The 12,648-nt window shown below is 41.5% G+C and overlaps 2 protein-coding genes across 2 annotated transcripts in view; one reads left to right on the top strand and one right to left on the bottom strand.

Annotated features, from left to right (window-relative positions):
- Positions 1-10,670, bottom strand: part of LOC105534141 (nuclear body protein SP140-like) — a 36,690-nt gene extending 26,020 nt beyond the window's left edge. The window contains exon 1 of the mRNA XM_011972818.1: positions 10,631-10,670. Coding sequence (XP_011828208.1) covers positions 10,631-10,670 — 40 coding nt within the window. The remainder of the gene's footprint in view (positions 1-10,630) is intronic.
- SP110 (SP110 nuclear body protein) overlaps positions 10,136-12,648 on the top strand; it is a 40,957-nt gene continuing 38,444 nt past the window's right edge. Inside the window, exon 1 of the mRNA XM_011972816.1 lies at positions 10,136-10,375. The gene's annotated coding sequence lies outside the window, so the exon portion shown is untranslated. The remainder of the gene's footprint in view (positions 10,376-12,648) is intronic.

Consider the following 12,648-nt stretch of genomic DNA (forward strand, 5'->3'; position numbering starts at 1 on the left):
ATATCTTAAGGGTTCTTAAAAAAGCAGACAATATGCACGAACAGATGGTTAAGTGGGCAGAAAGATGACAACTCAAAGACATAATGAAAAATGAAATGCTAGAAATAAAAAACAATGAAACAGAAATGAAGAATGCCTTTGATGGGTTCGTCAGTAGCCTGGACATGGCCAAGGAAAGAATCAGTGAATTGAAGATATGTCAAAAGGAACTTCTCAAATTGAAATGTAAAGAGAAAAAAAGAGGAAAAACAAAACAGAACACAATATCCAAGAATGCTGGAATAATTTCATGAAAGTGTGACAAATATGTAACTGGAATATGAGAAGGAGAAGAAAGAGAAAATAGAGCAGAAGAAATAATCAAGTAGTAATAGCCAAGAATTTTCCAAAAGTAATGACAAACAACAAACCACAGATTCAGGAAGCTCATCAAACAGCAAGCGGCATAAATATCCAATGATCTAGATTTAGACATATTGAAACCACCTTTGCAAAAATTATGACAGTGAGAGAAATCTAAATTAACTGACCCCATCTTGCTTCTAACCTCACAAACTGTCCTTGCTCACTCCTAGGTGTACACCAAGCTAACAATGAGAAGCATTTAGTTTATAGTTCAACTTTAAAACAAAGATTATAACAATCCCTTCCCAAAACTTACCCTCTCCTTGCTCTGAGACCAAAACCACTTTTGTAAAACTAACAAATTGGCTACAAGATTAGAATTATGGTTCAGGAGTCATGTAGCTGGAGGTCACAAGAGTCATAACCACTCCAGTTGCTCCAATAGATAACTTCAGTATTATAAAGCCTAAGACTGGTGTTTGAGGTATTTTTCAGACCTTGCATTCTAATGGACCAGCCAATACCACAGGATTGGTAACTAGGTCCTGTGACCCCCACCCAGAAAATGACTCAGCACAGGAACATCACTTCAACCCCCAGTGATTTCATTCCCAATCTAAGCAATCAGCATTTCCCTGTTCCCCAGCCCCTGTCTACCAAACTATCCTTAAAAAAGCCTACTCTCTGAATTACTGGGGAGATGGACTTGAGAAACATCTCCCACTTGCCTGGCCCTGCGATTATTAAATTCTTTCTCTCCTGCAACTCCTACTGTTTGCAGTGTGTGGCTTTTCTGGGCAGCGGACAAGAAGAGTCTAGTTTGGCAATCACAATTTTATATTCAAACTGCAGTATAACAAAGACAGAGAAAATATTGAAAAAAGCCAGGGGGTGGGGGAAAAATAACAAACCAACCAACCCTTACCCACGAAAGAAGGATAAAATTACATCAGATTTCTCATTAAAAACCATGCAAGCAAAGAAAGTAGAAAGAAATATTTAAAGTGATGAAAGAGAAAAAAAAAAAAAAAAAAGCCTATGTGGACTTCTACATCCTGTGCAATTAACCTTCCAAGTAAAGTAGAAATCAAGATTTTCTCAAATAAACAAAAACTGAGGGAATTCATTGTCAGAAAGCCTACCCCATGTGAAAAAGGTAAAAGAATTTCTTTATGCAAAGGGAAAATGATATGGGCCAGAAACTCAGATTTATATAGAGAAAGAAAGAGCATCAGAGAAGAAATAAATGCAGATATAATAAAATGTTTTCAATTTTCCTACTCTAACTTGACCTAAAATGAAGCTGTTTGGTCAAATTAATCATATCAACAACATAGAGTGGTTACGGGACATAAATAAGTGGAATGACTAGAAGCCTTCCTGTTCTTTTTAACATTGTCAGTCATTTCACAGTGTTAAAAAGAACAGGAGGACAGAACTTGGGATGTTCAGTTGCTTGGTGTATTCTCTACTCATTAAGTGATAGACTGTAATTAAAATGGACATGATTCGCTGTAAACATATATTACAAACTTCAGGGAACCACTAAAAATGTTTTAAAAGAAGTATAATTGATATGCTAAGAAAGGAGAGAAAATAGAATCATAAAATGCTCAATTAAACCAGAAAAGGCAGGAAAAAAGGAAGAAAAGATGAAAACGATAGGTACAAAACAACATTCACAAATGTGGTAGATATTAATCTAACTACATTAATAACCACTTTAATGCCAATAGTCTAAAACACCAATTAAAAGCCAAGAGATCAACAGAGTACATAAAAACACAGAACACCCAACTATATGTTGTCTATAAGAAAGTCATTGTCAATATATTTTAAAAGATAGGTTAAAGATAAAGGGATGGAACAAGATACACCACGCCAACACGAATCAAAGAAAAGTTATAGTAGCTATATCAATTTCGGACAAAGCAGCTTCAGAACAAGGAAAATCATCAGGGATTAAAGAGGGGCATTACATTATGATAAAAGGGTAAATTCTTCAAGAAGGTACACAATCCTTAATGTGTATGCAACTAGCAAACTAATGGTAAAACGTATGAGGCAAAAACTGATAGAACTATAAACAGAAATAGACAAATTCACTGCTATTATTGAAGGCTTCAACACTTCTTTTTTATTAATTGACATATCACACAGGCAGAAAATCAGAAGGATATAGTTGACCTGAACAGCAATAGCAATCAACTTGATCTAACTGACGTTTATATGATACTCCATTTAACAATAGCAGAATGCATGTACTTTTTAAGCTCACACAGAATATTTGCCAAGATGTACCACATTTGGGGCCATAAAACATACCTTAACAAATTTAAAAGAATAGAAATCATAAAAGGTTGTTCTCAGACCATAAACTAGAAATCAGTAAGAGAAAAATAGCTGGAAAATTCCAAAATATTTCCAGATTAACCAGCACAGTTCTAGGGTCAAATAAGAAGTCTCAAAATAAATTTAAAAATATTTTAAACTAAATGAAAAGGAAAACAACTTCTTAAAATGAATGGGATGCAACAAAAGCAGCACTTAGAAGGAAATATATAGCATTAAATGCATATAATAGAAGAGAAATATCTAAATCAATAATCCAAGCTTTCATCTGAGGAAACTAGAGAAAAAAAGGAGCCATTTAAGCCTGATGCAAGCAGAAAAAATAATAATAATAATTAAAGTGGAAATTAATGAAATTGAAACAGGAAAACATTCGAGAAACTTAATGAAACCAAAAGCTGATTCTTTTCAAAGAATTAATTAATAAACTTCTAGCCAGGCTAACAAAGAAAAAAATAGAGAAGACAGAAATGATCAGAATGAAAGAAGGGTCATCACTATGAATTCCACGGACAATGAAAAGGTAATAAAAGAAAACTATGGACTCCACACCTACAGATTTGGTCACAGATGAAATGAACAAATTCTTTAAGAGGCAAACTAACCAAAACTTGCACAAGAGATAGGTTGTCTGAATAGGCCTATATATATTAAAGAAATTTGAATCAATACTTAATAGCCCTCCAGAAAGGAAAGTGCTAGGCCCAAGTGGTATCACTAGCTAATCCTACCAGATATTTAAGGACAAAATGACATCATTTTTCCCAATTTCTTCCAAAAATAGGAGCAGAGGCAACACTTCCTGACTCATTCTTTGAGGTTAGCGTTACCCCATCGTCACCTCTCAGTGCCATCTTCTTCCTGCTTGGTGACCATGGGCTGCCTGGACTTTGAGCTCCCCTGGCTCATCTTCCCTTCGCTAGAGAGCAAGTGAAAGAGATGACTGGGATGCCTGTCTGGGAGTGGTGGCACTGGGCACTGAAAACCAGCCTGGTGCCACCACTACTGCTGATGATACCAACAGCTTTTGCTTTCTTGGGGCTGTACCAGTGCCACAAGTAGCCTTGGCACAGAGTCCCAATTAGACAAGTTTCCATAGACTTTTACATTCCATACATTGTTTTCATTTTTATCAAGAATGTACAGTTATCCCTTGGTATCCAGGGGGAATCGGTTCCAGGACCCTCCACGGATATCAAAATCCATGGATGCTCAAGTCCCTGATATAAAAGGTATAGTATTTGCATATAACCCATGCACATCCTCCTGTATATTTTAAATCATCTCTAGACTTATAATACCTAATACAATGTAAATGCTATACAAATAGTTATATTGTATTTTAAACTTTTATATTACCTTTTATTGTTGTTATTTATGTTTTTAATTTTTAGAAAATATTTTGCATTCATGGTTGGTTAGATCCATGGATACAGAATCCACAGATAAGAAGAAATGACTGTATTGACGTTCTTGTTTTTTGTTTTTATTTTTGTTTTTTGAGATGGAGTTTCACTCTTTTTGCCCAGGCTAGAGTGCAATGGCACGATCTCAGCTCACCCTGCCTTCCTGGTTCACTCGATTATTCTGCCTCAGCCTCATGAGTAGCTGGGATTACAGGCATGTGCCACCACACCCAGATAATTTTGTATTTTTAGTAGAGACAGGGTTTCTCCATGTTGGTCAGGCTGGTCTCGTTGTCTTATATTTTTTAAAGATGATTTCCAGGCTTCTCTGACCAGATATGTAAAACATACCAGAACAGAAGAATAAAAAAGGCAAAAGCAGTACTCACTCTCCACCTGCTGCCTTTTTTGTTGGGTCTCATCTCTTTCACTTCCTCCTACCAAGTATTCAGAGATCCTGAACTGACTCTAGGGCTAAAAGCCACATAGATGGGCTCAGAGCAGAGCTGGTCCCCAACTACACAGCCTGGCAGGTGTGACAACAGACAGGCATTTGGATTTTAATTCTTCTAAAAAGATCTTTTTTAGACAGAGTTGTCTTTTGGAGTGGGGATAAAGGAGGCCTGGGGAAGATGAGAGGGTTCAGAGGTCACAGGGAATTATCCAATCCTACAGCAAAGCCTCAGAAGGGGCATGATGTTCAAATGGCTCCAGTCCAGCCATTTGCAGATGTAAGAGAATAGGAAGATGATGTGAGTCACGGCATCCCTGAGTTTATCCAACAGCCAATCCCTGCAATTTAAAAAAACTGATTGCCTCGTTATTTATTTGTAACCTAATTCTATTGTATACGTGTAGAGTGAAGCTGGGTAGACATTAAATAACAAGTATGAATGGGAACCCTACCAGAAATGAAGGACAGACGGGAAAGGAGACGATGACCCACCTGGAGTTGAGATTGCTGTCTCCACTTGCCATCTGCCCCTGCTGGCCCCGCTGGGCCATGAGCTTGGCCTAGGATCACACCCGATTAGATTTTCACTGCCCCTTCCCTTCCTGCAGCTCTGAGGTAAAGCTACCAACTGCCCCTCGGGGCTCAGCCAAAGAGGAAAAGAAAAGTGAAATTGCCTAACCAGCTGACGTAGATGCACCAACTCTACAGTCCTCCCTCCACCCAATCTCCATGACGTCCCTCAGTCAAGGGAGGAGGAGCAAAGCCAGCCCCACGAGGCCACAGAAGACGGGGTCACTTTTTCCTGCCAACGAAAGAGGGTTGTAAAGTCATTCAACTCAAGCAAGTCGAAGTTGTTTTGAGGTAAGATGCCTTCATGAGGAGGAAGTAAACTCCATATTTGTCCCTATCCCTTGCTGAGGTGGCTGAGAAGGACAAGTGAAGACCAGGCATTTCAAATCTTCAGTCAGGCTCCAGGGCTGGCCATGCACCTTAGTGAGCCTGGGCTGGATGGGTTAGGCCCAGTGATTGGACATGGGGCCAGAGAGAACTGAAATACCACACATTATAAAGTAGGGGAGATGCTCTTAGCACTCCATGAAAGCAGACAGAAGTAAAAGACAACTATCTCAACTCCTCCAACCAAATGCAAGTGCAGAGGTTGGGCAGAAAAGTGAGGTGCATTTCTAAGTTTTCTCAAATACGTGGGCACTTCACAACTGCAGTCAGGGGTGACTGGGAGAAAACTGAGCTTCAAGCATTTCACTGAAATCTTGAGGAAAGTGACAGCCTTCTCATTGGACGGGGAAATGGTTTGGAGCTGAGATTATCTAGACCCTCAAGGACAATATGATACAGGAGGATAGCTGTATTATATTTGTGTTTACACACAATTTTTCATTTATACCCCGCCCTCATTCTGTAAAGGATTTGAAACAATTTACAAAAACACACTATAGTAGCATAAAGTCCAGTGATAAACAAATGGAAGCAAAGGGCAAATATAAAAAATAAAACCACAGGACTAGAAATCCAGGCAGAAAAATGGATCAAAGACAGGGGGCTGATGAGAGCCAGGGTATGGGTAGAATCCAGGGCCAGTGACAGAGCAGTAGTGAGGATTAAAAAGCCAGAGGCAAAGCAGTATTTTTCCAAAAGATGTGCTCCCGAATGCTACTTTTTCTGGCTCATTACACATATGCAAGGAAATCTGCATACATAAGTTTGCAAATTATAGAGTGCAAGAAATTTCTACCCCTTTCTCACTTCTGCTTTCTTTCTACCAAAGGAACAAAGACCAATCTGGTCAGGACAGACTCCAGAACACTGATGAGGACACCTTTTCCAGTAGGCAGGGTCACTGTGCCTACCAGGTCTTGCATATGTCTGGATCTCTCTCTCTTACCCATGTTTGCTCATGACTCCCAAACTCCTGACTCTGAATGCTAATGGGGACATTCACTGTTTTTATGTCCAATTATGTCAGATAACCAATCCCAGATTGATCATATTTCCTTGAATATCTCTTGCCTATAATTCAACCTCTGGTACCCAACATTTTTATCAGTCAGGATTTGGGAGTAAAAATAATCCAAACCGACTCTGGCTAAAACTCAGGCAAAAAGTCAATTTCTTAGAACTATATTGGGTAGCTCACAGAATGTATGGGAAAGCCAGAGGACTAAGTTAAGAAAGTAGGCAGTCTAGGCAGGTTATATTAACTCACTTGTCCTTTGTTATAATATAGTTGAATGATATCTGGATCACCTGAACATCCCATAGAATGTCAGACTGGGCTGGGCATGGTGGCTCATGCCTGTAATCCCAGCTCTTTGGGAGGCCGAGGCAGGCAGATCATGAGGTCAGGAGATCAACACCATCCTGGCCAACATGGTGAAACCCCGTCTCTACTAAAAATACAAAAATTAGCCGGATATGGTGGTGTGCACCTGTAGTCCCAGCTACTCAGGAGGCTGAAGCAAGAGAATCGCTTGAACCTGGGAGGCAGAGGTTGCAGTGAGCCAAGATCACACCACAGCACTCTAGCCTGATGACAGAGCATGATTGTGTCTCAAAAAAAAAAAAAAAAAAAAAAAGAATGTCAGACTGATTGATGACACTGGTGACAACATGCTGATCAGACAGGATGAACAAGATCTTGGCGGCCAGCATACCAGCTAAAGAAGAATAAATTACTGACCCACAACAGCAGGGATGAATCTCAAAAGCATGATGATGAGGAAAAGAAAGTCATACACCAAAAGTGCATTCCATGTGCTTTCATTGAAAAAAAACAAAACAAACAAAAACACCTTAATACACACAAAACTAATCTGTGGTGACAGAAAGCAGATCAGTGGTTGCCTGGTGCTGGCCTTAAGGAGGGGATTATCTGCAAAGAACACAGGGAACTTTCTAGGGTAACAGAAATGGTGTGTATCTTTTTTTTTTTTTTTTTTTTTTTTTTTTTTGAGACAGGATCTCACTCTCTCACTGCTCACCAGACTGGACCTCCCGGGCTCATCTAGATGTGTATAAGAGACAGGCCTGGACCTCCCGGGCTCAAGCAATTCTCCCACTTCTGTCTCCCTGGTAGCGGGGACCACAGGTATGTACCACCATGCCCAATTAATTTTTAAAAATGTATTTTTGTAGAGATGAGGACTTGCTCTGTTGTCCAGGCTGGTCTCAAACACCTGGGCTCAAGCGATCCTCCTGCCTCGACCTCCCAAAATGCAGGGATAATAGGCGCAAGCGACTCTCCCAGCCTAGAAATGGTCTGCATCTTGACTGGTGTAGTACTTACATTTGGTAAACTGTACATTACAATGAATAAATTTTATACCTCAATAAACTGAAGCTAAAAAGAATTGTATATAATTTTAATAGATTCTCAGTACTTAATCACTAGCATGTGAATTAACAGGTGAGGTTTTCCCATTATTACCATATTGTCAAGCATGTTTTTTTTTTTGAGGCGGGGTCTGACTCTGTTGCCCAGGCTGGACTGCTGTGGTGCAGTCTCAGCTCACTGCAACCTCCAGCTCCTGAATTCAAGCGATTCTCATGCTTCAGCCTCCTGAGTAGCTCGTATTACAGGCATGTGCTGCCACGCCCAGCTAATTTTTTTGTGTTTTTAGTAGAGATGGGATTTTGCCATGTTGGCAAGGCTGGTCTTGAATTCCTGGCCTCAAGTGATCTGCCTGCCTCAGGCTCCCAAAGTGCTAGCTAAGCTACAGGCCTGAGTCACTGTGCCCAGCCAAGCATATATGGCTTAGAATAAACATCTTTCATCCTCATTCACAGCTGTCTTTTTTCATGTAACAATTTTTGCCTGATTTGACATTGACTTTATTTTCCCACTCCTGTTTTACTTTTGTTTGTTTGTTTTGCATTTGCCTGGTATATCTCTGAAGAGATCTAAAGGAAGAAGTTCTTGCTGCCAGGCTCCTCAGATGCCCATGAAGGGGCTATCCAGGTGATGTGGAGGGTAAGTGACATGTGACATTTGCATAAAATAACCTTAATTCTTTAATTCCTTTACCACCGCCATCCCCTGCATCACAGCACTGTATGTTACTGCGTGCTGCGGCATCAGTGCACCCTCTCCTCAGCTGTCAGCATTGCATTTTTCCTGGCTGTGTCTTCCATGCCTCTGTTTCACCCACAGCCATTACCTGCAAAGCCGGTCTGCTACTCTGTACATACTTGGGTGGGATACGCTGTGTTTGTTCCTGCATAGAAGGGCTCGCTCTTGTGCAGTTAGTCTTGGTTTCAAAGCTTCTTAAACTTTAGATCCATGTCTGCCATCTTGTATCTGAGGAGTTTGTGGGTGTCCTGGTAGGGGAACTTGGGGGTCCTATACATTTGAGAATTATTGATTTAATCAAACTTACATAGATTTCTTTTCTTTTTTCCCGAGATGGAGTCTTGCTGTGTCACTCAGGCTGGAGTGCAGTGGTGCGATCTCAGCTCACTGCAACCTCAACCTCCTGGGTTCAAGCAATTCTTCTACCTCAGCCTCCCAAGTAGCTGGGATTACAGGCTCACGCCACCACATCCAGCTAGTTTTTGTATTTTTAGTAGAGATGTGGTTTCACCATGTTGGCCAGGATGGTCTCAAACTCCTGACCTCGTGATCTACCCGCCTCAGCCTCCCAAAGTGCTGGGATTACAGGCGTGAGCCACCATGCCTGGCCCAAAGTTACATCGATTTCTATAGTGCAGTGGTGCAATCATAGCTCTGCGTGGCCTTGAACTCCTGGGCTCAAGCAAGCCTGCCGCCTCAGCCTCCTCAGTAACTAGGACTACAAGGTACATGACACCACACTCAGTTAATTTTTTATTTTTTTATTTTTTATAGAGATGGGGTCTCACTATGTTGCCCAGGCTGGTCTCAAACTCCTAGGCTCAAGCAATCCTCCCATCTTGGGCTCCTAAAGTGCTGGGATTATAGGCATGAGCCACTGTGCCTGGCCAATAGTTAAGGATTTTTCATAGGCCCCACATGTCAATGTATATTAGGGATCTTTAAAGGGGGCATGAGAAGGGGTGTCCCTGCCAGCCCTTGAGTTGCTGCTCTGGAATCAGCAGGCCCCAGCTCTGCTTCAGACTCCAGGCTCCCAACTACCTGCCCAGCTCTCAGCCATTTTTCTGCCTGGAGGTCTGCCTGCCTCTGCACAATTCCAGTTCATGTGCAGGTTCCCTTGCATTTTAATTTCATCATGTAATAATCTTATCCTGACAAATTCTAGGCATTTCTGGCACATTCTCTTTTTTGTGTGTGCTGTTAGTTTGATAACACACTGGATAAATTCCAGTGAATTTATTCAGTTACGTAAACATCACCACAATCCAATTGGAGAACATTTTCATCAACCTAAAATGTACAGAATGAGGACAAGTCATGGGCAAATAGATGTGGGTAGGGAAGCAGTTGGACGCTGAGTTCCCCGTTTCCACTGCCGCTGGGGCTGGACCCCTATGCCTCCTCCTCCCATACGCCTCTCTCTGGGCTGATCCCAACTGGCAGCACGCCCTCCCCCAAACCCCAACTGCCGAGACGTCCCGGGAGCCTCACAAGCGCCCGTGAGGAGGTGGAGAGAGGCTGCAGGCACTGATCTGCCTTCAGCTTCCTGCTTGGCAAACTCCGAAAACTTTCACTTTTCTTTTCTCTGAAGCCCGGCCCCTTACTGCGTTTGTCAAAGCACGGACTTCCTGTTTTGCCTGCTACCATCTCCCTGTAACTCTCCCAATCTTCGAGGAGTGATCCCCGGCCCAGCTCCTGGAAAGGGGCAGGAACGACAAACTCAACGTCCAGGTGAGTTTCTGTCTTTGCTGCTTTATTCTTCGCCCTTGGCGACTGCAGAGGCGACTGCAGTTAACTTTCCGGCAGCAGCTGCAGGGTGGAGTTCACCTATTGAAACTCGGAGGCTCTGTCAGAGCTCAAGCACGTGGTACTTATTAGGAGACTGTTAAAAGGGGGCACATGGAGGGAACACTGACACCTCTTTTTTTCGCCATAGAATCCAGCCTGTTACTGTGAATGGAACCGAGATTTGCCCTCTACCCTCACCTAAGCTCTCATCCTGCGCTGCCGGCAATAGGCGGCTCATCTGTTATCCGTTGTGTAAATGACTAGAGGTATTTGGGAAGCTGGTGGAAAAGAAAAAATGAGAGTACATTTAATTTCCTCTCTAGTGTATCGTGAACTTTTTATATATTTTCTCTAAACACACTCATGATTATTTCCTTGAAATAAATTATTAGAAGTGGAAATTCAAAGGAACCCATGTTTCAGGGCATTTGACACTGATTACTGAATCAGCCCCCAGAACATTTGGACCTGTTGACCTTCCCACTCACAGTGTCTGAGATTATTGCTATTATTTTCTATCTTGGCCAATTTGATAGACAAATATGTTATCACATTGTCTTCATTTACGCTTTGTTTGTTTGTTGTTGTTGTTTTGAGACAGAGTCTCACTCTGTTGTCCAGGCTGGAGTGCAATGGCACCATCTCAGATCACTGCAACCTCCGCCTCCTGGGGTCAACCTTCTGCCTCAGCCTCCTGAGTAGCTGGGACTACAGGTGTGCACCACCATGCCCAGCTAATTTTTGTATTTTTAGTAGACACAGGGTTTCACCATGTTGGCCAGGCTGGTCTCGAACACCTGACCTCAGGTGATCCTCCCACCTCGACCTCCCAAAATGCTGGGATTACAGGCATGAGCTACCATGCCTAGCCTTCATTTATACTTTCTACCAGCTAGTTAACATGCTTATCGTATATTCATTGCACATTTGGCTTATTCTTTTATCACTCTTTGTTCATGTATTTTGCTTTTTTATTTTCTAGTTGGATGTTTGTCTTTTGCTTATTCGTTTGCAAAATCTCTTTACATAATAAAAATCTGAACAGTCATATATGAGATATAGTGTCTTGCATAGAGAGAAACAGGATTTTAGAGTCAGACAAGCTCTGCTTTGCCACTGAATACCTTGTGTGACTTACTATACCTCTCTGTGCCTCCCTTTCATCTTTGGGACTCATGACAGACGAAGAATGAGGAAGCTCCAGACTTCCTGTTCTGAGCGCTGCTGTATAATGAATTGTTCTAAAAGAGGCCCCCAAGACCCCTTCCTCTTCTTAGTATATGTTTATTCTGACTTTCTCTGACTTTGCACTGATCTTTGCACTATCTCCTTCCCATAGGCATATTGTGGATAGTAGATTTCTCTCCTATCTGTTCTCTATCTTCCAAGACTTCTTCCCGACCACAGATTCTCAGTGGCATCTTTTCTTGTTTTCCAGGGCTATTGCAGATTATTCTTTTCATGAGTACTTTTTTCTGCCAAGTTAAAAAAATTGGGGAATGAGGAGAAAGAGACTATGGTGCTTAATCTGCCACTGGGATTAAATCCCTGGAAACAGTTGTTAATTACAATTTAGTTTTCTGTTCAACACAAAATGAATTTGGAAAAATGGAATCCATGTTTGTTCTGTTTGTTAAAAACCCTCAAGTTGATTGAATGTTTTGTGAGTGCTTTTCCTTTACTTGACAATTTGTCAAGAATGTCATTTATAAATTTTCTTCCCATTATAACTTATTGATATCTCCTCATGGTCCATAAATGGCCAATCTTTAATAAATGCTGCATGGTCATGGGAAAAGGCACACGTCTGAGATATGAAATGGTGGCACTGAACATGTCAGTTAAGTCACTTTTACTAAGTATGCCTTTCTCAGCCCTCATGCTTTTATTTATGCTTGGCCCATTTGTGTTGAAGATTGGGAGTGGTTTATTAAAGTTTCTAAATATTATCAGGTTTCCAGCCGGACTCTACCCATTTTAGGGTGGTCCCTGTTGCATGAGCATTGCTAGTTAATGGCTTCAGCTACAGCCCGGGTCATCTTGTTTAACCCAGATCAATGTGGCCATGGAACACATAGTTAGGACTCTAAGCCTGGAATCGGGATTTGCTCCCAGCTCTTTCACTCTCGAGTTGTGCAACCCTGGGGCAAGTTATTAAACCTTTCTATGTCTCAGTGTCCTCAACAGTGTAAACAGGTGCGGCCATAGGAGCCATC

This window comes from Mandrillus leucophaeus, unplaced genomic scaffold (assembly GCF_000951045.1).
Source record: "Mandrillus leucophaeus isolate KB7577 unplaced genomic scaffold, Mleu.le_1.0 Scaffold1301, whole genome shotgun sequence".
Taxonomy (NCBI): Eukaryota; Metazoa; Chordata; class Mammalia; order Primates; family Cercopithecidae; genus Mandrillus; species Mandrillus leucophaeus.